Source organism: Puma concolor, chromosome C2, assembly GCF_028749965.1.
Source record: "Puma concolor isolate L17-30 chromosome C2, mPumCon1.1.hap2, whole genome shotgun sequence".
Taxonomy (NCBI): Eukaryota; Metazoa; Chordata; class Mammalia; order Carnivora; family Felidae; genus Puma; species Puma concolor.
In genome coordinates this window covers 64,981,339-65,008,136 of record NC_141675.1, presented here as the reverse complement: position 1 = coordinate 65,008,136, position 26,798 = coordinate 64,981,339, and the positions used below count along the sequence as shown (strand labels likewise).

General features: G+C 41.5%; 1 protein-coding gene across 7 annotated transcripts in view; it reads left to right on the top strand.

Annotated features, from left to right (window-relative positions):
• The window catches only part of PLD1 (phospholipase D1), a 208,849-nt gene that overhangs the window by 15,361 nt on the left and 166,690 nt on the right, over positions 1 to 26,798 (top strand). For 2 of the 7 annotated variants that reach the window (XM_086674721.1, XM_086674717.1), the window contains exon 1: positions 18,568 to 18,687. The exons of 2 other annotated variants lie outside the window; for them this stretch is intronic. In XM_086674721.1, coding sequence (XP_086530847.1) covers positions 18,626 to 18,687 — 62 coding nt within the window. In that variant the 5' untranslated portion in view covers positions 18,568 to 18,625. Of the gene's footprint in view, positions 1 to 18,561; positions 18,688 to 23,750; positions 23,911 to 26,798 lie in introns of those variants that run through there. 3 more of the 7 variants (XM_086674720.1, XM_086674722.1, XM_086674718.1) reach the window with 3 other exon arrangements.

Genomic DNA, 26,798 nt, shown 5'->3' with positions numbered 1-26,798 from the left:
ATAGGGGCGCCTGGGTGGCGCAGTCGGTTAAGCGTCCGACTTCAGCCAGGTCACGATCTGGCGGTCCGTGAGTTTGAGCCCCGCGTCAGGCTCTGGGCTGATGGCTCAGAGCCTGGAGCCTGTTTCCGATTCTGTGTCTCCCTCTCTCTCTGCCCCTCCCCCGTTCATGCTCTGTCTCTCTCTGTCCCAAAAATAAATAAACGTTGAAAAAAAAAAATTAAAGAATGGCACCACCTCTGGCATTGTGATGAATGGCTTTGGAAGTGACAGTGGTTTCAGGAATTATTGGGGCAGCTCGATCTCCAAGCAGGAGTGGAGCTGAAGAAGAACGTGAAGGTGGGAAGGATACAGTGGTGGGATGGATCTATGCACAAGTCATAGATGTGGGAGTTGATTGGCTGCTGGGGATGAGGGAGGTGGAAAGGTCAAGAGAGACTGAGGATTCAAGTCTGAGTTGTTGTGGAAGAAGGAGTGTGGACAGATAGATCCCTCAGGGAAAATAGATTGGATAAGAAAACGAACAGGTGGAACCTTGGTTTCTTTAGGAGGGCGCTGGACCAGATGCCTTTTTAAAGGTCTCTTTTTGTTTGATTGTAATAAATGTTTTGGTTGCTTATTGTCTGAACATCACAGAATGTATTTGTGTGAAAAGCAAATGGCCTGTATGTAACAGGCACTAATTAATATATTTGCTAATTGGTTGATCCTGGATAATCACTGGCTTGAAAATATTTACATCTGTAAGTAGTCTTCTTTTTGAACTTATAGTTTTGCTTAAAGTTTTCTAAGTATGTCTTTCTCCTATTTTATATACTATGCATGTGGACATTTTCTTCTTGTAATTCTATGCATGTATTTTAAATAACTATAGTAGATATTTTAAATCTTTTTGGCTTGTTCTCCTATTATAATACTCACAGCATATACTGGTATATTTGTGCACAAGCCTCTTTTTCCTCTGGATCATAAACTCCTTTTGAGTAAAGAACATGTCTGATTCATTTTTGTGTTTCTCACTGCACTCATCATGAGTGATTGTATAAAGGGGCCAGCAAATGTTTGAGGAACTGGACTGAATCACTGAGTAAAAGTCAATTACTATCTGTTTCTTTAGTGAGAGATAAAATGGCTCAGGCAATAAAAAGTAGTAGTTTAAAGGGAATGGAAACCCGTGTATTTTGGGAGGTTGAAAGAGGAAACGATTCAGTAGACTTTCAGGACTAGAACGTAGCTATTCATGGACACAGTAGGAACAAGAAGCAGAAGCCCATACAAACCAGGACAGCTTTCAGATCTGTCTTAAATTAGCCATTGAAAACCTTGGGCCAGACCTTTCTACTCTGGGTCTCAATTTCTTCATTTGTAAGGTTGTGGATATAGTAAACTACAGAATTTTATGCCTCTCTGCATGCCCCTAGAATTCTAAGCAGGGAACAGCATGAGCAAAGCATCAGAGATGGAAAAGAGTATGTGTATTCTTGTGACCAGGGTGTGACATGCTAGGAAATGAAGCGGGAGAGGTAGCTGGAGGCCCCGTTTCAGAAGGGCATTACTGCTCAGATAAGGAGCGTGGGCTCTATCCTGTAGGAATGTCTGTGTGAAGCAGTTTAATTGGGAATGCTCTCTGGGAGCCGGAGTGAGGGACCAGGGAGAGTCATACCAGGAAGCAGGCATTATGGAGTTGGCTATTGCCAGGGGCAACTGATTGCTTGATTCCAGGGGATCGTCTCAGGAGAAGTCTTATGAAATGTATGTCAGTGCAGCTCACCTGGAGAAGGTGAAAGGAGAAGCTTTTATCGATTTCTTGTCTCCCGTTGATTAAAGGCAGCTCCACTTTTTCACTGGCTACCCCTAGCCTGACTGCTAGGTGGGTTCCCCCGGGCACCTCATGAGGCAGTATTGGAGAAGCCTGGGCTGGAGAGGCCCTGTCAGGTTGCACTTAAACGAAGCTGGCCAGATTCTTCATGGGACTGGCTGCCATCACAATGGCAGGAATACGAGGTGAGTTTGAGAGGATTTAAAGCAGAGCATAAAAGGCAGCCGACCTAAGGAGCTATCAAGGGATTTTAAACAAAGGAATCACCTAGTCAGATTTCTGCAGTGGTGTGCTGGTAAATGTTTAACAACCAGCTCTACAGAAAAATAAATGTGCATGTGTGTATACATACGTATGTATATATGTCTGTTTTAAAATGTCCTCACATAAAGGTTGTGTAGCACACAATTTACAAATAAATAATAAAACATACAATTTTCTTGATCGTAAAGTCCGTTTAGCTAATTGAGTCTGACAGGTTTCTGTTGGGTTTATGCTGAACTCTTGTATTTATAGCCAACCTATGATTACAATTGGTAAAAGAGGGTAGTTGATTTTTTCCTGTTACAGTATGGAGTAAGATCAAAGTGAAACAATGAAGGCATATCCCAGACCTTCACTTGTTCATTATGCATCTTTGTGAATTGGATAGTATTAGAAGAATTATTTCCTTAACTTTTCATTTAATTCACAACATAGTTACTATAGGCACCACATATTAACATTTTCTCCATCAGTTTAAAAAAAATTGTTGTTAACATTTATTTATTTTTGAGAGACAGAGCGAGATAGAGCACGAGTCAGGGAGGGGCATAGAGAGGGAGGAACATAGAATACAAGGCAGGCTCCAGGCTCTGAGCTGTCAGCACAGAGCCCAACGCGGGGCTCGAACTCATGGACCGTGAGCTCATGACCTGAGCCGAAATTGAACGCTTAACCGACTGAGCCACCCAGGTGCCCCACTCCACCAGTTTTTTAAGGCTCGACAATCGACAAAACAAAAATCAGACTATGATTTATAGGGTTTGTCAGTGTCCATGTGAAAACCCTCCCATTACAGCCAACTTCAAGTTGCTGTAGCACATTTCATGGTATTTTCACATGTGGGCAACATAGATCTAAATAACCTCAAGGTCATAGATCTTAGCGAAATGAATTAAAGTAGTCAAGAAGTGATGCATTTTAAGTACTTACTATCTTTGGGTTTAATATAATTTATTTCACTGTAAGTTTATATAGTTTAGTCTTTCATAAGTGTTATATTTAACAACTGATTCATAACATTTTTGAAAATTTACCAATGAGTTCTTAGGAGCCGGGATGAGCCAGCCTAGCACATGACTGGAGTTATAATTTTAGAAGATCACTTTGGTACCGATCTGTAGAAATACTTTGAAAGGGGGTGTAGGGAAAAAGCATCTGAGTTATAGTAGGTATGAAAAGCAGAACACAGACGGGGAGAATGTCTTCAGACTACCAGCATGAGGATTCAAATGAAGTCAGGTTAATAGAGACAATGCAAATTTTACTGGTCTGTGTTCAAATGTGGATATGTAGGACCTTTATTAAGTCTCCTCCAGGTACTCTGAGAATGTTAGAGATATCTTACCTGTGCTTACAGAGCTTGTGTCCTTGGCTGTCTTTGGCTTTGGCTTCTTTGTTGATGACCATGGGCCAAAAGGATTTGAGGGTGAATCCCTACCCCTGCCATAGCTGTGGGTGCCTTCCTGGAGCCTGGGATCCATGCCAAGGAAGCCATGTGCCAGGGCTTATTTTCCTGTTTGCAAATCTGGGGGAGGAGACACTAGAAAGATTTTGGAACCTGGTGTGTGCCTCACATGCCTTGCATAAATTTGTGTCAAGGAGCCTGAAGTTGCTGGGTGTGTTTTTCCGTGACTCACAGAGGCAAGGGGGGAAGATAGCCTTCTGCATTTCTTCAAGCAGCTGCTGACTGCAGCCCCTTCTCCCTCTCCTGGTTTGGCCCCCAGAAGTCACAGCGGTCTCCCTGTCCAAAGGCCCCCTTCTCCCCTTGCAGATTAGCTGGTGCAGATGAAGGCCTGAAGGCCAGGAGCCCCCTGATCCATCCACACAGATGGATGAATTTCATTTTTGGGTCATCCAGCCCCCACTACTCTTAGTAGAAAAGTAAGGTAGAGTAGATGCAAGTGTGGTAATGGCCTTTGGGTGCACGGTGGTGCCAGTAACTGAGGTGTGGAATATGGAGGGCGGTGCATGTGTGGCCGGGCTGTGGGAAAGGGAAAGAGGATGCAATTGAGGTGTGAGGCATATTTTAATTGTGCTCAGTTTTGAACTTGATAAACTAGGTGCCTCTGGAACAATAAGTTCAGTGGGTTGTGGACATTTGGGAGAAAGAGAGGAAAGAAATGGCGATATTGAGAGTAGTAAAGCGGGTGAAGCCATGATGGAGACAAACACCTCTCCTGTGAGAATGGTGAATGGGAGACATTGACAGGTAGACTAGCCAGAGCTCAGAACCCCAAGGAACACCAGTGTTCAGGAATGGTGTCAGGGGTGAGGGGCCCCAGAACCAGACAGGGAGGAATGTCCAGGCAACTCTGAACGGAAGGAAATGGCACAAAGGACCTGAGGCACCACCGTTGTGGCTCATGCTGGGAACAGTTTGGCCCATTGTGTTCACACTTACAGTTTCCCAAGTTTATCTATTCAGACTTATGATTATGTTAACTCACCTCCTTTCCTCCCTCTGAAAAAAAGGAGTCAGAGACTCTGCAGTATCATAAACGACCCAGGGTCAGGAAGACCTCTGACACTTTTGCACCACGTCAATACTTTGATCCGGCCTTTTATAGTCCGTGTGAGGAGCAAACAAACTTACTTTAAGCTAAAGGGAAATGTCAACTTTTTCCTGTTTGATGTTTCTTGCTGTGTTTTCCATATTAATCACTTCATTTTCCCTTTGGTCATGGGCCTGATATTTTTTTTTTTCTCTCACATTTGTCATCTGCGTGGTATGTCAGGCAGTTTTTCACCCTGAGAGAGTGACATGGTAGAGCTCAAGCAGGCAAGGCCATCACCAAAAGTGTGTGCGACCCTTTGTGGTTATGTTCATGAACATCCCAAAAGCCCAGTGCTACTGAACGGAATTATAGGCTTTGAAATGACCGTGTGGTTTCCATTCAGCAAAGAATCTACTCCAGGCATGTTCAAGGGTTGTTGGTTTGGGAGACGTTCGATGACTCCAACATGAAAAGGCAGAGCCTATCTAAAGGGATAGTAGAGTGAATTTTCTACATCACAAATGTGTCGAATAAGTGGATTTGGATGTGACCACAGGCTCGCCATATGAAATTCTACTCTATGGGAATGAAAGTTAGTGGCTTCGTGAAGACATTTAGTGCAGACTGTGAAAACGTTCTCGTATTCTTTTGCCAGAGCATAGAAGCACGGAGAAATAAAGATGGACCTGTGCTGTAACTGTTTGTCCGCTCTAATCCTCTTAAACACTTATGTGTCTCCATGCACATAGCAGTAGAATTAAATATAGCTATTCCTTCTAATGCACCAGCATGAATGTGTTCGTTTACTGCTCTGGGAAGAGGAAAACTGGAGAAAAAAGTCCTTGGATCAGTTAGGTATTGTGTTTAGCTACAAGTGTCAGAGACCCACCCCAGATAGTGACTTTACGTGTCCTGTAAGAGCAGCCTGGAAGCAGGCAGTTGTGAGCTGGCCTGATGGTTGTGGGCACCCCCAGCTGGTGGCTCTCTCCAGCTCTCCAGTCTGCTGTCTCCAGGTTATGGCCCTTGTCCAAGATGGCTGCTGGAGCGCCAAACCTCATGTTTACAGAGCAGGCAGAGGGTGAAGAGGGGGAGATGGGCCTGCTGTCTCATACCTCAGAGTTCCAGGACTCCTTACTTGTATCTCATTGGCCAGAGCTGAGGCACACTGGCCTAGCTGTGGCATTGTGTTTAATTCACTCCATCTCTAAATTATTATAAAACTCATTTTTTAAAATTAATTCACCTCTAATCTTCTGTTCTCCCATTGCATGAGATTGGGAGAGAGCTTATGGAATAGTCAGATTCTTTAGTGACAGAGCTAGTGGGTTACATGGATTAAGGGATTTATTATAAGGAATTGGCTTACTCAGTTGTGGGGCTTGCTAAGCATGCTTAAAATCCATAGGTCTTGAAATTCAGGCAGTCAAGGAGAGTATATCATGACCAGGCTGGAACCCCAAGAGCAGGAGCTAATGCTTGGAGTCTCTGAATTCAGGAAGGGTTTAAGTCTTTTTTTTTTTTTTTTTTTTAAGAGCTTTCAGCTAATTACGTCAGTCCCACTCAGTATTTCCTTTGACTAAATTCAACTGATTACATACATCTGCAAAATCCCTTCGCAGCAGCACTAAATTAGTAATTGACTGAATAACTGGGAAAAGGTGTGTGCTTGCTTTAAAAAGGCTGCTGCCTCGCTTCTTTCCTCTAGCACTCGTGAGAGAATATCCGTGGCCACCAACTCATGCTGGAAACATACAAGAAAGGTAATTTGGGGGCATGTATTTAGGCTAGCCAAGTAGACACATCACAAAGTCATCGAATGCCACAATTTAATTGTCACCTAGAGCGAGAGAGCTGGGGTGTTTCCTCATTTCTGGTATTCTGGAAGAAGGTGGACTGATACCATCATTGGTAGCCAATGAGAGCCTGGTTTTGTGCATTTTAATTATTTTCTCTCTCTGTTTATTATAGATAGTTAAGACTTTATTTTTGATGTTTTCATTAAGCAAGTAAAGGGCTTTGAGGCTCATCAGCCACTATGAACTCATCAGAGTTAACAGAACTTAAAATTCGCTTTTAAAACTAATGGCAAGATGTCCAATTTTTTTTCATAGCACTAATTATTTTTCTCACCTGTACCTTTTTTTGTCTTTTTGTAGATAGAGATATGAATGGTGCCTTTCATTCTTTATTCAAGCTAATAATAGCTTTTGTAACTATAGGAAAAATTAGCATTGCAGATTTGTTTTTACTGATCAGATTCAGATGCTCACTAATCTATTATTGGAAGAGTCCTCTATATTGTTTTGTAAAATAATGGTTCTATTGATATATGGTTGACATATGATAAAGTTCACCTTTTTAGAGTGATTTTTAGTATATTCACAAAGTTTTGTATTACCACTAATTCCAGAACTGCCATATTCTTTTGTATTAAATATAGATGTGAGTATCTTTAGACAGTGAAGAATTTGAAAAACTTAGTTCTGTTATCTGATTTAAATTCACTTGAAAAAAGAAATTGGTGACTTTTGGGAAGAGCAGAGTGACAAGTGTTTGGGCTTAATTTTGTGGAAAGAATACACATAAAGTCTTCATTATGGGATTTTCTACCAAATTTAAGTATATTATTCCCTCAGATGTAATTCAGAATCAGGCCTTTCGTTCATTTGTCCAGCAAATATTTATTGAACTTTACTCTGTGCCAAGCTAGTGTCCAATGAGACTTTCTCAGAAACCTTGTGGTCAGGAGGGTGGAGGGATTGGTAAAGTCCCTGCGAGCCCAGGAGGCACGAAATTGCCAGAGCTAGTATAACCCATGAGTGGAGATTTCATAACTGTGGATTTGCAGGAGGGAACGGACTACAGGTTTTGAGAACACATCTGAACATTCCATGAGGAACCCAGATCTTCTTGGGGGCTGGTTTAACAGCAGATGGGAACAAAATTACTAAGGTCATAGACCTTAGTGGACATAGATTCTGAGAAGGGCAGTGAATGTTGCTGCAGTTAATGAGATACGAATGGAAGGGTTCCCACTGCGATGTGGTTTATATCCTTCCTCTCTGCTTAAACATAACCTGTCAGAGAGGCCTTCCCTGGCCATCTTTCCAATGTAGGACCTTGTCCTGCTCCATCACTTGCTCTGCTGTTTCTTCTGAGCTCTATGCTGTATGTTTGCTATTGCAGCCTCCTTCCCCACTGCTGCCAACAATGACAGCCCCCTTGGAGCAGGTGCTGTGCTTTGTTTGCTGTGCTGTCTCCAGTATAACGTCTAGTACCATGTCTGGCACATAGTGCTGATAAAGAATTGTTGCATGCATGAATGACCGATCTAAAAAAAAAGTGTGTGACTTAAGAACCTCCCAAAGGTCCCACCTCCTACGTCCATTTATCTTTGGTGGTTATAAGTTCAACATCTGAGTTCTGGGGGGGACCCAAAAAATCAGACCATAGCAAGACCTTTCTTAATGTGGCAGTCACGTGGCTTTATACACACATCCTCTCTACTTCGCTCTTTCTCCGCTCTGTGCCAAGATTCTCAGGGCCAGACCATGCCATGTGCTCTCTAGCCTTAGGCCTCTTTGAATAAGATGCCCTTCCTCCCTTGTCCACTTACAGATAAAAATATCCCATGCTTTCCTGGAGTCTTCCCTGACCACCCATTTTTCCTGCATGCTGGATCACTTCTGCCCCCCTCTGTTGTTCACACAGCCCTTTCATGCACAGCTTTGTGGGTGCACAGCATACTTTTGTTGTTGGGCCCCATAGGCAGCCTCCTTCATGAGTTTGCCAGCTTTTTGAGGACAGTGTCTGTCTTACTCATTTTTGAATCCCCAGTGCCTAGCAGAGTGCATAACAGAGAGCAGGTATTCAGTAGATACTGGATGGAAGAAATAAAATTCAAATAAACAGTCTTACTAATGGATGCAAACCAACCTCTATAAATGGCCACAGAGAATTTAAGTGCAGACAGAACCTTGGACTTGGCAGTAGAAGTATATAAATACAACTCTAGGAAGTGGGAGCGTCCTCGGGGGTGATGTGTTTTTGTGTATGTGGAGAACCACAGATCAGCAAATGTGTCAAAGCTATTTTTGTCTAGGACTGAACTGAGTTTCATCCTCATTTTGATGGTACTTTCCCGGGTCAGTGTTCAGGAGACATGAAAAGTTTTTTTAGAACCATTCAAAGAATGTGTAATCAAAGTTTGTTGTTTTGTTCTGTTTGTTGCTATGTTTTTGTCTGCCGGCTTTTGTTCTTATTTGGGAAGTTAGAAAAGCAGAGGCAAGCTGTTTGGTTTCTTGACTGAATGGATTCAGCTGTATGAGTGATCAGAGCCTCCTGTGCATTAAGGGAAAGTTCATCCGTGCCGCCTCCCTGGTGTTGTCAGCCTGTGGGCCTGACCTGGTTTCTCAGCAGTTGGTAAACTGATAATCCTGTTTATGTCTATCACCCATCGGCATCCTTCTTTTAGTCCTCACACAGAGAAAACGCAGGCGCACTCACAAACACAAAGGTTCCTTTTGTTCTTCAGGCTGGCAGTGATAATTATTAAAAAAATTGTTTTCTCTTTTTTTAGTCCAAATATGTTCTTGTATTATCTGAATTTCATTCGATAATGAAAGAAAAGGTATTCCCTTTTCCCAAATCAAAATTCAGGCCCAATGAATTTGCTGCCTCATAGGAAGTCTGCCCTCACCCTGTATCAGCCTGTGCGGTTTATACTAGAAACACCGCTGCCCCCTCCCTGAAATACACACCGTACCATGAACGTCAACCACCACATCTATGAAGACTGTACCATGAACATTAAAAAGGGAAAAATATCCTTGATTTTTTTTTTTCTGGGCATGTTGACATCAGATATATTATAGTATGCAAATAGACTTTAGGTTCCTTTCCTGGTGCTTATTAAATTCATCTCCTTCTCACTTAGGTTAATATTATGGTTGTGAGGTTTTTCTTGGTTGCTGCATTTTGTCCTCAGCTCTTACAGTGTGAGAGAAGCATCAGCCACTTGGAGGCACCCAGGTATTTATTTAATGGAAAAAAAAACCCAGCAGGAATTGCCAACAGAAAGTCATTTGATCTTAAGAAAAAAGGGTAAAAATACTCAGTGCAGATAGGCCGTTTCAACATATCTAATTTGGAAAGTCAGTCTGTGTTGAACACAGATGACCATATTCTAAGGAAGGAAATTCACCAGACAGCCTAGTTTACTGTATACAGAGTCCGTAAAACCCTAGCCAGTTTCCTGTTAGTAGGTACTTCTGCACAGACCTGCAGCCTTGGGCATCTCAGAGAGAGACTAGCAGTGGAAAAGCAGAATGAGCTGTGAGAATTCAACTGTGAGCTTCCCCGGGGCCAAGACCACATTTTCTTACTCTCTGTGGTGTACTGGGGATGTGCATTCCATGACTACTTGTTCAATGAAGGGCTAGATGGATGCCTTGGGTGAATGTATAAGGAACAAAGAATGGATGGACAGAGAATGGAAGATTTAAGGCAATGATGACTTATTAATAAAGGGTTTAATTAGCAGGAGACATAACCACAAGGCAATGCATGTATCGTAAGATATATTTGCCTGGCTAGAATATTTGCATGGGAGACCAGAATTGGTAGAGAAATTCCCATGTTACCTATTCCAGTTGAAATTCTGTCAGGTTGAGCTTTGTATTATATATGTGATATAGATATAGATGTATATACCTATATCATATATATGTGATATATATATGTGATATATATATATATATATATATATATATATATATATATCCCTTCAGTTATTTTGGATGGACTACTAATTGGGTATTTATATATGTATATATCTATCTATATATGTATATATATGTGTATATATGTATATATCTAATATATATATATATCATATATATGTATATATGTATATTCTAATATATATATCAGATATATATATAATATATGCATTTGAGTATGAAATCAAAATCACAGAAGCTCAAACAACACGAATGTTTAAATCATAATTTTTATGGTACCATCCAACATAAATTTATGATTATAATGTTGTTTTGAGGCATAAGAGATTCTGAAATGCCTTTTGAATTCTTAAATAATAATTAACTATGTTAAGCATTTTTAGCGTTCTTACTTCTTTGCTCTATTCTAATTCCTTGAGAATTCAAGGCCCAAGTAACGGCTTCTGTGGCTCAGTTGCTTTATAAATCCCCGACCCAGTAATGGAGGGTCTGTCTGACCAGCCGTTTGAGATTGGCTCCAGCCTGGTTCTCGCTTCCTGAATCTTTTCTTTAGCTCTGCAGCTTCCAAAATGCACTATCATTAATTCAGCCAGGGGTGAATGAACCCTGCATATCTGCTGGAAATCAAACTCACTGGGACTGATGAAGACCAGGATACTATTTTATTTATTTAAGAAATTATTATTTCTGTGTAGTTGGGATCGTTTATTGGTAGCTAGAATATTCTTATATTAGGAACACATGCCCTGAAGCCACATTAAGGTCACAAGTGTCCTTGGAGAGGGCAGAGCAAAGAGAGCTTGATGGCCTTAATCCTGAAGCACCATTTCCACGTTGGAAGTTCAATCCCAGAAGCATTTGAGTGTCTGTTGCATGTAAAGGAAAGGGAGCCGCTGTTAAACCCTTTCTATGCAGCAAGCATTGTGCTTGGTGCTTTTCCACATTTGATTTTAGCATGCTTGTGGCACTTAAATCACTGTGGAATGTGTAGGGCTGAAGGAAGCAGCCTCTGTCCTCAAGGACATTCTAGACCTGTGTTGTCTAGTTTGATAAGGATATGTGTGGCTATCAAGCACTGGAAATGTGGCCAATCCAAGCTGAGGTGTGTTCTAAGTGTAAAATGTACACTGGGTTTCTAAGATTGAGCACAAAAGAAATGTAAAATATGTCCTTAATAATTTTTGTATGGATCATATGTTGAAATTACATAGTATATTGGATATAAATTAGGTTAATAAAATGTCATGAAATTATTTTCACTTGTTTATTTGTACTTTTTAAAAACTGTTTGTTTCTTTTGAGAGAGAGAGAGAGAGAGAGAGAGAGAGAGAACATGAGTGCAAGAGCGGGCAGAGAGAGGGAGAGAGAGAATCCCAAGCAGGCACCATGCTGTCAGCACGGAGCCCAATGCAGGGCTTAATCTCACCGAGCCACCCAGGTTCACATCTATGACCCACACTGTATATCTGATGGACAGTGCTGTTGTATAGGTAAGGCACGTACATAAATTGTTGGAACCTCATCATGGGCATTTCAGTTGGGGTAAACTTTTGGAAGGATAATTTGGCAGTAGCCCACAATTAAAAAATCTGGATCTCTAAGTGTATTAACTTACTACTGGACACAGAATGCTGAGCTTAAAAATAGGCACACCCACCATTGTGTTGAACTTTCCCTTATTAGTCCCTCTGAAATGTATACTTGTATTGTCAACAGCTGTTTATTGATTAGGTATTATGCCAGGCACTGTGGGAAGCATTCGGAGTCCAATACAAAGATAAATCGTGAAGAGTTCCAGATTGAAATAGTAGATGATTCTGTGTCAGAAGGGAGATTCTATGGGTACCCAACAGCTATACCAGCTACAACTGGATAGCCATCTTAAGAGGTGCAGGTGCAGAGTTTTGGCAGTTCCAGAGGACTGTGGTCACTGTTTGGCTTGGAGTCTGTGTTTGAGATGGAACCTGATGGATGGATAAGAGGATGTGCATAGGCAGAGACTGGGCAAGTGGAAGGGATGGCCCAGGTGGAGGGAACGGCAAGAACAGAAGATCAGAGGTGAGGCAGGAGGGGTCTTGTAGGAGGAAGGGGGCAGTCACATGCCTGGAACATGATGTTTGTGCAGGGGGTGGTAAAGGCCTGGAATAGAAGGCCGGGCTGGGGAATCTGGACTTTTTCCTGTAGAGCTTAAATGCCAGTGAGTGTGTGGTGTCTTAAAACAGTTTCTAAAATACCCAATTAGTAGTCCATCCAAAATTCTGAATGCCTGGGGGTGCCTGGGTGGCTCAGTTGGTTAAGCATTCTACTTCAGCTCTGGTCATGATCTTGTGATTTGTGAGGTGGAATCCTACATTGGGTTCTGCTCTTAGCACAGAGCCTGCTTCAGATCCTCTGTCTCCCTCTCTCTCTCTGCCCCTACCCGGCTCATGTTCTATCTCTCTCTTTCTCTCTCTCTCAAAAATAAATAAATGTTAAAAAATCATTAAAATTCTGAATGCCTGAAACAGTGACAGCATTTTTTTTTTCCTTGAGAGTGAGATGACTTAATGCTTAAATGTTTTTTCAAAAAAAAAAAAACTTCTTTTGAAGGAATGACTTCAAGTTTAGGTTCTTCAGATCCTTCTAATGTGGTATTTAAGTAGTAAGTCATTCTCTTTAGGATTGGGAAATATAAGACCAGAAGGGATGTGTTAAGACATAGGAGAATAGATTTTTCTCTCATAGTTTGTTGAGATTAAAAATCATACCAACTCTTTTTAAATTTTTGTTTATTTATTTTTGAGAGAGAAAGAGAAAGAGAGAGTGTGATTGAGGAAGAGGCAGAGAGAGAGGGAGACACAGAATCTGAAGCAGGCTCCAGGCTCTGAGCTGTCAGCACAGAGCCTGACATGGAGCTTGAACCCATGGACCATGAGATGATGACCTGAGCTGAAATCAGATGGTCAACTGACTGAGCCACCCAGGCGCCCCTGTTTCTCATTTTCTTATTGATGGACATCTGAGCTGTTTCCAGTTCAGGTTATTATGAATAAACTTGCCATGAACAAACACAAAAGTCCTTTGTGGGTATGTGTTTTCTTTTCTCTTGACTAAACACTTAGGCATGAAATTATTGAGTTATGGGTGTATGTATATATAATATATAATATATATATATATATATATATATATATATATATATATATATATATGTTTAGTTCTATAAGAAACTGCCAGAACTTTTTCTAAAATCGTTGTATTGTTTTACACTCAGATAAACAGTATATGAGAATTGATTGTTCTACATTCTTGCCAGCATTTGATTTTGTCCATTCTGGGGCATGCATATATATATATATATATATATATATATATATATATATATATATATAGTGATATTTCATTGTACTTTTTATTTAAATTTCTTTGAATATTAACATTAAGCACTCTTTCATGTGCTTACTAATCATTAGTTTATCTTCCTCTGTGAAATGTCCCATCAAATATTTAGCTCTCTTTTTATTGAATTGTAGTCCTTTTTCAGATATATGATTTGCATATATTTTCTTCCAGCCTGTGATTTACCTATTCATTTTCTTACTGGTGTCTTTTTGATGAATAGGAATTTTTAACTTGGATGAAGTCTAATTTTTCTCCTTTTGTGTTTATTGCTTTCTGTGTCATATCTAAAAGCTTTATAGTTTTAGCTTTAACATTTAGGGCAGTAATCCATCTGAAATTGATTTTTTGTATGTGGTGTGAGGTTGGAGCTGAGATTTATCTATTTTTGTCATGCAGGTATTTAGTTGTTTTAGCATCATTTGTTATAAATTCTTTCTTTTTCTATTGGATTTCTCTGTTGATTGGTGAAAGTTCAAATGCCCTTGTAAGTGTGGATCTGTTACTGAGCTCTCTGTTCTGTCTCATCGGTCTATTTGCTAATCCCATGTGAGTATCACACTGTCTTGATTATTGTAGACTCACTTGTCAAAGTCTTAAAGTCAGGTAATTTAGGCCCTCCAATTTTGGTCTTATTTTTTATGATTGCTTTGCCTAGTCTAGGTCATTTGCTTTTCTATACATATTTTAGAATTCGCTTGTCAATTTCTACAGAAAAGTCCAGTGAGATGTTTGTGATTGGGATTGTTGAGTCTATTAGATAAGTTTGTGAAGAACTGACAATAATATTTAATTTTAAAATCCATGAACATGGTATATCCACTTATTTAGATCTTTAATTCCTCTCAGCAAGGTCTTGTAGCCACATTCTCATTTGAACTCACTCCATTTGGATTTTGGGGCCCCGTTCCCCTGAAACCACTCTTGTCTAGTCACCAGTGACCTCCATGCTGCTGTATCCAATGGCAAGTTCAGGCATCCTCTTTCTTCATTTCTCAGCTGCCTTTGACATAATTGATCATCCTATCCTTGAAGCATTTTGTTCACCTGGCTTCTGTTCCTCAAGCTTTCCTGATTTTCTTCCCATCTAACTATCTGCCCCTTTTTGGCCTCCTTTGCTGTATCCTTCTCTTCTTCCAAACATTTAGATGTTAAAGGGCCTGAGCCTCAGTCCTTAGACTTCTATGCTTTATCCATTCTCAGTTAAATGGTATAAATGTTATTTAAAGCCAACTGACTCCCAATTTTATATCTCAGTTCAGAATCGCAGACTTATAGATGCAAACCCCAGAGTTACATATACAGTTTCTTACTTATCCTTATTTGGGCATCTAAAAGGCATATCAAACAAACTTAATCTATGCATAATGGAGCTCTTAATTTGCCTCTGAAATGTATTGTTCCTCCTTACTCTCTATTACCCACTGTGCTGCCAGCTCAATAAATGGGCTTTTCTCCCTGTTGCTCAGATGCCAATCTTATAGTTTTCCTGGACACCTCTTTTTCTTTTACACCCCACACAGAAAACCGGCAACCCACACCAGAAAATGCTCTTGGTTCTATCTTCACAATATACCTTAGATCTCTCTGTGTAGCTGTCCTTCTAGTCCAAGCCACCAACATCTCCCACCTGGCTTACTGTAGGATTCTCCTAAGTAGTCTTTGTCCCAGTCTGTTCGTTAGCCACACAACTGGAGTTTTAAAATGTCACAGTGTTGGGGCGCCTGGGTGGCTCAGTCGGTTAAGCGGCCAACTTCGGCTCAGGTCATGATCTCGCGGTCCGTGAGTTCGAGCCCCGCATCGGGCTCTGTGCTGACAGCTCAGAGCCTGGAGCCTGTTTCAGATTCTGTGTCTCCTTCTCTCTGACCCTCCCCCGTTCATCCCCCCTCTCTTTCTCTGTCTCAAAAATAAATAAAACATTAAAAAAAATCTTAAAATGTGACAGCATTTCATTCCCCTGATGGCTTCAGTCCCCTGAATCTTTCAGGGCTTCCCATTGTATTTAGGGGGAAAAATTGTGCAATGGTTTACAGAGACTTATGTGATCAGACCTCCCTGTTTGCTCTCTGACTTCATTCTCTTCTGTTGCTCTTTCTTTCACAGCACTCTGACTACACTGGCCTTTCTGTTGTTCTTGAACACTCCAAGCTTATTTTGTTCAGGGCCTCTGCTGTTTCTGTTTCTTCTGCCTGGAATCTTTCTCTCAGATAATTACGTGGCTTATTACCGTACTCCATTCAGATCTCTGCTTAAGTATCATTTCACCAGAGAGGTTTTTTCTGACTACCCTACCTAAGGGCGTTATCTGGTTTGATATTTAATTGTTGATAGTCTTTCTCTCCTAGAATACAAGCTCCCTGAGGATAAGGAATTTCGGCTTGGAATTGTTAATGCTCTTAGCCATGCCTGTCATATAATAGGTGCTCCATAAATATTTGTTAGATGGATGATTATGGGCAAGTTAACCTTGCTGGTCCTGTTCTCTTCTGAGAAATGGGAAAGTAATGGTACCTACCTCATAGGGCAGATGTGAATGTCAAATAAAATATTGGGTGTAGTAAGATAGTGTTGGCTGTTATTATAATTACTATTTAATAATATGAATGATTTAAGTCTCATAAAACAACACAGAAATATGAATGCCATATAAGGTAGTATTAATTTCCCTGGCATATGCTTTTTACAATGGTTGATTTTAGAGGTATAATCTATGATCCAGTTATTGATCACTTAGTTGGAGGAGATAGATATAACTACATGAAACGCTAAACGCCATAGGATATTTAAATAACCAAACCAGACAATAATAGAAAAGCCATCAGGTATGACTAGTTTCCTAATGCATTTGCTGCTGATTGTTCTAGGTGTAGTAAATAAAAATGTTTTTTTCCTAAGCCAGGTGGATCTGAGAAGGCTTTGGGGAGGATGTGGGTTTGGGCTGCCCCAGGAAAAGCTGGGGAGGATTTTAATCTTTCACTGGTCGTCAAGGGAAGGGCATCACAGATGGGGGCAATGGCACAAACCCAAAGGGGAGGAAGAACTTAGGGTGTTGGAAAATTGAATAAGCCATTGGGACTGGTGGAAGATGTCTAATGAATAAGCTGTTTGAGAGCAATACGAAGAAAATAGGGTAGGAACAGAAGTAAGTGGCTTGAGGCTACAGGAAGTGCCACCACACAGGAATCCTTCCGTAGATGGGCAAGCTAGGCAGGAAGTGCTTCTGGGTGGTTAGGAAAGAAGGTAACCTATCAAGGGCTTGTTGCTGCCAGATTCAGTCCTTCCTTCCCCTGCAGGGGAGGTGGCCAGGGAGTTACCCTCCAGGGCACTCACAGTGGATGGCTGTGCTGACTCCATGTGCCATGGATAGGCAGCAGCAGCAGGAAGGCTCCATTCTTCCTTTCCAGCGTCTGGAAACCAATTTTGAACTTTCTTTTTTACTCACAAGAATTCCCATTCTAGTTCTTAGGTGATGGGAGTAGAAGGCAAGTGATCATTTTTACTATGGCTCCTTATTGAAGAAAGAAAGAATAGGGAACTTAGAAATTAAAGGCCCATTAATAAACATAATAATTTATGTTTTTTTAAATGTTTATTTTTTTTCAACGTTTATTTATTTTTGGGACAGAGAGAGACAGAGCATGAACGGGGGAGGGGCAGAGAGAGAGGGAGACACAGAATCCGAAACAGGCTCCAGGCTCTGAGCCATCAGCCCAGAGCCCGACGCGGGGCTCGAACTCACGGACCGCGAGATCGTGACCTGGCTGAAGTCGGACGCTTAACCGACTGCGCCACCCAGGCGCCCCTAAATGTTGTTTATTTTTGAGAGAGAGAGAGAGAGAGAGAGAGAGCAAGCAGGAGAGGGGCAAAGAGAAGAGACACAGAACCCGAAGGAGGCTCCAGGCTCTGAGCTGTCAGCACAGAACCCGACACGGGGCTTGAACTCCCGGACCGCGAGATCATGACCTGAGCTGAAGTCAGACACTTAGCTGACTGAGCCACCCAGGCTCCCCATAATAATTTTTTTTTAACATGCATGTTAAGAAATAACTTGTTTTTCAGAAGACCATACTATATTGGTCATATAAAGCCATATTCTAAAAAAATTTTTTTAAACATTCATTTTTTGATAGAGACAGAGCGTGAGTGGGGGAGGGGGAGAGAGAGAGGGAGACACAGAATCCGAAGCAGGCTCCAGGCTCTGAACTGACAGCACAGAGCCTGACGCAGGGGCTTGAACTCACAGACTGTGAGATCATGACCTGAGCCACAGTCGGACGCCCAACCAACTGAGCCATCCAGGTGCCCCAAAGCCACGTTCGAAAAAGGAAATGCATACATTGTATGAGAAGGGGCCAAGTATTCTGTGAATTGATCAGGTTATTAAAAAATAAAGATAGGTTATTTAGTCAACCATGAGATTAAATATATCATAAAATATTAATGATACAATTTTGTGTAAATTGCAGTAACGTAAAAGGGTGTTTGTACCGACACCTTAAGTTTCTTCTTATTACCAAGTTACAAAATGTTGTTACCTTTTGGGGGGTTAGAATATATTATAAAGCAATTTGTGGCAGTTAAGAAAATGACCCTATAAAAGTAAAAGAAGGAAAATAAATAAAATATAGACATGAGCCACGACAGATGTTGCAGAGTAGGGAGTGGATGTGAAGACAAAAAGCGATGTTGTTAATGCAGCCCTGGCAACACGCGTCACAGATTAAATAATGAACGCCAGTTAGTGGGCACAGTGAGGAGGGAACAGAGAGGGTATTGTTTCGGCTTGTCTATCTAATTTCAGACTAATTGCTTAAGTACAGGCTTCTGTTCTGGTTATAGCCAAAGGAAAATTGAACAGTTGCAATACTGTAAATTTTGTAACTCACCCTGGATCGCCAATCAGAACTAAACGAAAGAGCTTTGAGCAAAGAATGCAAATCAGTTGTTACCCTTGCCTGCAGATGGAAGCCTGGAGAGAAGCAGGATGCACTCAGTAAGCTCTGTACTCGCTATTCCTTCCTCTCTGGATCGGGTTCTAGCTGATTTGATACAAGGGATGGACTCTCATGTACTCTTCTGTGCTCAGGGCTGCAGCCCCATAGAGCAGGTGGCAGATGCCAAGTCCTCCCCACGCCCACCCTGCCCGGGAGTGGTGTCTTCCTGGGCTGCGGCCTCTCTGAAGTTTCAGGCAGTTTGGGTAGACTTTTCCTACTCTGGGTCTTTGTGACGAGCTACTGAGCTGATAAATGTGAAAGCACTTTGCTGACACAAATGAAGGGATGACTATTTTTAGGGTGTGCAGTTGGTGGAGGAAAGAGTCAGAGGTCCTGGGTTGAATCCTGGGTCATCTCATACCATGTCCCCCCTTTTCTGAATTCCTTTTTGAAATATCTTCCTGTGGTTTTTTTTATTTTCCTCCTTAAATCGGATAGAGGTTCTTTACTTCTGTGTGTGTGTGTGTGTGTGTGTGTGTGTGCGCGCGCGCGCACGCGCCCCACGGGACACCTTTGGCATTCTAGTGAAGTTAATGTATCCCTTTTCAGAATAATGTTTAATGCGTAACTCAAATGTCTAAATTTAAATGCTTAAAATTCAGATGCACGGGATTACAAAGGAAGCCAATGATATGATATACAGTTATCTGTAGAGCAAAAGATATGTGGTATTGTTACATACATCCTTTATTAATGCATTCCACACCAAGAACTAGTGGCAGGTCTGGGAACTACTGTCATTTGGAAGTAGAGATGGGTGGAAATGTTACTTTGAGGTACTTGTAATAACTGTAATGTGATATGTAGATATCTTTTGATTTCTACTTGTGATAAGTTACCAGTATGGTTAATTTTAGCATGGACTGTTGCCTGCATTTGTAAAAGAAGGAAACCCTCAATTTCAGTTGGAGGTTCGTAAAAATTAAAATGAAAATTTTCTCCCACTCACATTTTGAATTCTGTTCGAGATCCTCCGAAACACCTTGCCTTAGACTTTACCCTTGGGGCGCCTGGGTGGCTCAGTTGGTTAAGCGTCCGACTTCGGCTCAGGTCATGATCTCGAGGTTCCTGAGTTCAAGCCCCACATTGGACTTTTTGCTGTCAGCATAGAGTCTGCTTCAGATCCTCTGTCCCCCTCTCTGCCCTCTTCGCCTCTGCCTCTCAAAAATAAACATTAAAAAAAAAAAACCCTTGGGGTCCCTGGGTGGCTCAGTCGGTTGAGCGGCCAACTTCGTCTCGGGTCATGATCTCGCGGTCCGTGAGTTCGAGCCCCGCATCGGGCTCTGTGCTGACAGCTCAGAGCCTGGAGCCTGTTTTGGATTCTGTGTCTCCCTCTCTCTGACCCTCCCCTGTTCATGCTCTGTCTCTCCCTGTCTCAAAAATAAATAAAAATGTTAAAAAAAAAAATTAAAAAAAAACCCCCAAATCCTTTACCCTTTACTCTTGTGGCTGGTGCTGTTGGGGGCAGACCCCCTGTTGTTGCCCTCCAGCTGCAGCCATCCTTTCTCTGCAGTGCCTACTAGATGTGCACCTCTATCCAGGCAGGGGACTGGAGCTCCAGACCTGTATCTCCTGCACATCCACCCTGGGTGGCCCGAGGGACCTCCCACTCGGCCTCCAGAGTCCCAACTCCTGGGCCCTTCCGTGCCCCTCTGCTCCTCCTCCCGTGTTCCCAGCTCTGCAGATGGCCTCAACAAGCTGCACCTGGCTCAGGCCCCAAACCCTGCTTAAACAAGGGAACTAGCAAGCGCCACTGCTGCCTGCGTTACTGACCCAGCGTCCTTGGGGAAGCTTGGGAAAGTGTAAACTTTTACATTTGAAAGCACTGGTCTGCCCTTCCTTCTACTTGGAATGTCTTAATTTCTACCCCACCCACCCATTCCAAAAGGCCTCGATCCTTACTTTATCTTTCCAGTGCACACATCTGGTCATTTTACCATTGAAACTCTCTTTCTCTCTCTTTTTTTTCCTAAGAATTTTTTTTTAATGTTTATATATTTATTTTGAGAGAGAGAGTGCACGTCCAAACACATGGGTCCAGAGGAGGGGCAGAGAGAGGGAGACAGAGGTTCCAAAGTGGGCTCCACACTGACAGCAGAGAGCCCAACGTGGGGCAGCAGAGAGCCTGTTGTAGGGCTTGAACTCAAGACCAGCGAGATCATTACCTGAGATGAAGTCAAAGCTTAATGGACTGAACCACCCAGGCGCCCTCTGGTTTAAACTCTCTTGATGTCTCTTAGCCTCTGTGATATGACATCAGAGGGCTCCTGCCTCTCTTGCAGCATTTTCTTCTGCTCCCTGTGGTCCCTTCAATGGCCTGTTCACCATTTCCCCCTTTTCTTTGGAAGGCTGAATGGGTGCTCTCTGCCTGGGGATCCCTTACCTGCCATGTGGCCTTCTGTTTTCAGCTCTGTGGCTGCTTCCCTGCAAAGCCTTGCCCGGTCTACACCATCATGAGGACTGTCTACAGGGCATTTCTCCTCTCCCAACTCCCCCTCCCTTGTGTCTGACCAGAGTCTGGCAGGGTTTCCCAAGTGGTATGCACCTAGAAGGACAGAATGATTAAAGTACGTGGTTAGGAACACTTACTTCAGAGCCAGACTGCTTGGGTTCTAATCCCAGCTCCACCAAGGGCAAGGTACTTACCCTTTAGGTGCCTTGGTTTTCTCATCTGTAAGGCTGGTATTATAAGATAGTGGTGGGGGGAAAAAAAAAACAGTGGTGAGATTTAAATGAGTTAATACTTGTAGAGCAGTTTAGAACCATGCCTACCTTATAGCAAGAACTTAAATATTAACTATTAACTTTAGTTTCAGTGATGTGGCTTGGGCTTATTAAGAAGTCACATCCTGCTTGGGTGCCTGGGTGGCTCAGTTGGTTGAGTGTCCTACCCTTGATTTTGGCTCAGGTCATGATCCCAGGGGTCGTGGCATCGAGGTTCTCTCTCTTCCTCTTCTTCTCCTCCTCTCCCTTGCTCATGCACTTTCTCTCTCTCTAAAATAAAATAAAAAATTTAAAAAAGTCACATCCTACTATACTGTTTTTTCTGGGTTTTTACTCTAGTGCAATTTGAAACCAAGTATTTATTCTTCATCTCCATTGACGTTGATATTGTACATGGATTTTTGGCAGAAATAATTTGTATGAGACAAAAGGAAATACTTTTGACAGGAAAAATCTTAGGGATACAGCCTTTTAACACAGTGATGGACACTGTCCCACCAGTACTTAGCTGGTTAAGTTGGGGGTTTATCCATATTTATTCCATTTCAGAGATTATGTTGACTGGCATTTTACTTGCAGATTTTTGGGTAAAGGAGGGATCAGCATTATTTATCAGAGGATTTTTCTGGGAATGTAAATCATTGTATATATTTGCAAACCAGAACTACTGAAGAGATGGTTTTGAGTGTAATCACTTTTTTTCTTTTTTGCATGAGCATTTTCATATCTTCAAGAAATATTCTGCTCTTGTAGGGGGGACAAACTTTCCTTGAACCTCACCACACACTTATATTGTATGTGACATTAATGCACCCTTATAACAGATCGTCTTCTGCTTTTATTGTGTTTTCTTCCAGCATCAAAGTTGTATTTCCCCTGAAACTTAATTGTTCCAGCCTTTTCTTGGTTTTGCCACCAGGTGGGGTTCTGGCTCCTTTTTAAGGCAAGGGCCGCATATCTAGAGGCCAGTTTTCTCATGGAGGTGATTGTCTTGATCCCCTCATTCTAAAGTGACCCCAGGAGAAACCATTGAGCTCACCTGGGAGTGGGTGGGGAAGCAGGTGGGGCACGTGTGAGGTCTCTGGGGGTCTCCAGGTTTTTCATGCCTGATCTTGTGCTTATGTGCTAACGTCTTCTGTTGCACCGGGTTTGAGAAACTTGATTTTACCAGCAATACCTATATAAATCTGTTTGGCAGGAAATGAATCCAGTGTTCCTTGGAATATTTGGTCCGATGTTATGTCTTAGAAGAAACAATAGAATTAGAGAATCTTGACTGTGAAATAGGTCTTTTTTTTTTTTTTTTTTTTTTTTTTAAATCAAGGTGAAGTCGTGAAGTAAGCCATTACAACTGACACTGTTCTTGGAGTTGAAAACTAGGGGTAAACTATGTATACGGTACTGTGAACATGTCGTGTTAAAAAGCAGAGCGTGGATTTTCATTATTTCTTCGGCAATATACTGGAACTTTATGGACTGTTTGGAGATAGAAATGCCTTTAGGAATTTATCAATTTTACTTTTCTAGAATGAGAAATGAGTTCACATTTCTTCGTTTGAAACCTAGCGAGTCCTATTCAGTTCCATTTTAAACTGTAAAGAACTATAATACGAGCAAAAAATCTTTTATCTTGTAAACATAACCAAAATATAGATGGTAAAACTGAATTATGAGTGATTTTCAGATTTACAGACACCGAGAGGGAGTCATAAGTTAGAATCATCCTCAGAGGGTAGCTACATTTGAGGCAAGCGTAGCATAATATACAGAAATACTGAATCACTCACTGTGCTGGTCACCTCAAACTCATGTGACATTGTATGTTAACTATATTAAAAAATTAGGTTTTTTTAACACATACTCCTCTCAAACATAAGTTGATTTTTAGACTTTAGTGATTAATGAGATATTAGGCTTATTTAACGCTACCCCTCAAAATTTGAAAACGGTATGTAACTTTGATTCTCAGCAATGGTCCCTTCATGTGTCCCTCTTATGCAAAGTGAAATTGCAGTGCTATATGTTACACCGTCACCACCATTGAACTTCATCTCATGACCCTAATGGGGAGCGGATCGCATTCCTCCTGTTTAAAATGAATGAGTCACTTTACTGCAGCGTCTGAGAGAGAAGGGAGTAAGGGTTCTCTTTAAGTTTGTGTGTTATGGTTTTCTTAGGCAGCAAGTTCAAAATTGAAGCCTGAAGTCTTTGCTCATGGTGTACGTGGTTTTTATTTCTCACAGCAGCCCAGTGTCTATTTAACATATGGGGAGTGGTTTCAAGTTCATTACTAAAGCTTATAGGCTAAAGTGCTTTGTGGGCTTGGCTATGACTTAAGTTGCCAAGTTCCGAACAAACTGCTTTCCTTGTGTTTGTGGATTCCCTGGGTAGTCCGAGTCCTCCCCTCTGGGCTGGATCAGCTGCTTTGGAGATTAGTTTCATAGTAAAGATTCTTTCTGTAAAGCAGTATGGAGGGACTGCTTTCACAGGGGCACGAGGTTAGTAAATAACATTTTGAACTTTTCTGCTGCATGTGTCAGACTTTCTCTCTACTGACTGCGGGCGATGACAGGACAGCATAGCATTTGTGCCGTCGCTGTGTTCTTGTAGAAAATGATGTGAATTCGTGGAGGTTTGGAGGTTATGATTCTCCTTATCACATATGCGTTGTTTGGCAATATTACATACACATGGAAGCTAGAATGAAATGGCATTTATGTGGTGGATTTGTAGTCCGGAGATTTGGACTTGTTTGTAAGCATTTTTAGTTCCTTTTTCCGAATTCCTTTCTTTCTGCCCTCCTGTTAAGTCTTCTAGGCATAAGTGTGATTTTTATACATGGCTGATTGTACTGTTTTTGAACATGAGGCGGCCTTGTGCTACCCTCTAGCTAGCGATGTCGTGCCTCACACCGTTGTGCAAAATTGCCTGGTGCCCAGTTTTCCCTTGGGCCTACTTAGAGTTACAATGAACCAGAATGCCGTTTTCATTTTCTCTTTGAAGAGTCTGACATTTTTCTAGAATGCCTCCTAAAATACCCACATAACTATTGATGTGGGCACCGTGTAGAGGTGCATAGCTGTCACTGTGTTCATTCTCGAGCAATTCCTCACGATCCGAGACTCCTTCTGGAATAAATCTGATGGCAAAAATGGAGCGTGCCTTGTATTGCTAATAGTAATAACACGAAATTCAGTACGTAAGTACCAAGAGAGTATCTTCTTTAATTTCATTAACTTAAAGACCTAGAGAGCAGTTTTACCTTAATTAATTTGTCACCAAAGCAATCCAGCAAGAAATTGTTCTGCACGAGTAAATTGGATGATGTTTTAAAGTTTGTAACACTCTATAAAATATTCTTGTGTTTATGTTACTTTAAGTGTGCTTTGGTTGGAAGTAATGTGCGAGTGTTTTAAAATAATGCTAATATGCCCCTGTTATTGCCCTTTTCTTCTGCTCTTCTCCCCCGCCGCTGGGAAATACAGTGTATTGGAAGGGATCTGTTCTTCCCTGTTCTCCTCTGTTCAAAAAAATAAAATTGAGGGAGAAGAGAGACAGAAAAAAGAACTTTGAAAAAATCTTTGTGGTGACATGCTAAATTTTAAGGACCCTACTTCCTTGAGGATCACAGTTTCCATTATCTGCTGAGGCTGAAGTTATACAGTTATGACTGCATGCCATTTCAGGATCACAAATTTGACTGTACTTTATACCTCCAAGATACAATTGTACGGCTAATGATTGCCCCTGCCTCTGCAGGTCTTTTCTTAACAGCAAATCCACTGGGTCATTTTAGCTTTCAAAACAAAACAAGACAACAAGGCAAAGATTGCTGTAACTTGCTTAATATACACTCTTACTGCATATATGTACTCTTTATTATACTGTTATTAATAATTAAATGCTCTTAATTTAAAATTTAAAGAAGGACTTCTGTCAGCATGATTATTGCTGCCCAGTGATTTTTCAAGAACAATGTTAAGAACATTTTGCTCACTGCTTACTTACTTGTGTTTAGTCGGCATAGATAAAAGTCTTCAAAAGCTCACAGGAAACTCGTTTGTGTCTGGTGGATCTCAATTTCTGTGTTCCCAAGTGTTTCACAGCCTTTCCTCTAGAGAAGATACCCAAACAAAATACCACTGAGTAGAAACACAAATAAACAAATGTAGCAAAGTATAGGAGAAACTCCCTGAAGGCCAGATTTTAGGGTTTTCCCAAAGAATATTCATTACGTTTCCTTCAAACATGGGGAGAAAAAAAAGACCATACATACAGTAGGGTGTTTGAAATCTGTAATTTGAGGATAAAGTAAGCAAATCTTATTCCTGATTCTAGGTTTGAAACTTGCATTGTAATTCTTGTTCTCATCTTGCTGGACTAGTTTGGTTTTGTTACAACTCTGCCTTTTGCCTAGAATCAAGTAGAGACGGGTATTTTTCTCATTCCATACCATCTAATTTTAAGCGAAGCTTTGAGCTGATTAATTTATATCAAACTGCTTTCTTGTTGGAATTCAAAGTACTCTAGATGTCTCATAAATCTCAGATGGCTTGTGAACCTAGCTGATAATGCATAAGCGTGTGATCCTTATTTTCTTTTAAAACGATTCAGAGCTTCGAGGTTGGAGACAAATCCTCAGGCAAACCATTTCAGTATGAACTGGCCCACACACTGGGAGAACTGACTGGCGGTAGAAGATAGGCACTCAGGAAAGAAATGAATACATAGAAGTAACTGTGATATCAAGAGTCAGTTGGTTTTCTGACTGCTGAACCTTGATAAATCTATTCATGGCCCAGGTGGCTCTCATTCCCACCCCTAGTTGGGATCTTTTCGGTGCCCCTTTGGGGAGGTGTTAGTCTGTGGTTTCTGGCCTTGGATTCATGGTCTTTCTTGTGCCTAACCCCCAGGTTCTGGCTCAGCCCTGCTCACTGACGGTGACTATGCGCAGAAGTCCTGTGCTTGTGTATCAGAAAGTGGGGAGGACTGTGGTGCCACCCACCCCAGACATTCAGTATTTAATAGTGACAGGAAAACTGACTTCCTGGGCGGATTTTACTCCCGAGGTTGATCTGACTGACCACAGTCCTCTCCATCCAGTTCCCTCTTTCTTTTGGAAAAACCCAATTTAAGTTTTACAGTCTGGCATTTCTTTTCTTTTTTTTTCTTTTTAATATATTTTTAAATGTTTATTTTTGAGAGAGAGAGAAAGACAGAGTATGAGCAGGGGAGGGGCAGAGAGAGAGAGAGACAGAGACAGAGACAGAGTCTAAAGCAGACTCCAGGCTCCGAGCTGTCAGCACAGAGCTGGACATGGGGCTTGAACTCATGGACTGTGAGATCATGACCTGAGCCAAAGTCAGACGCTTTACTGACTGAGCCA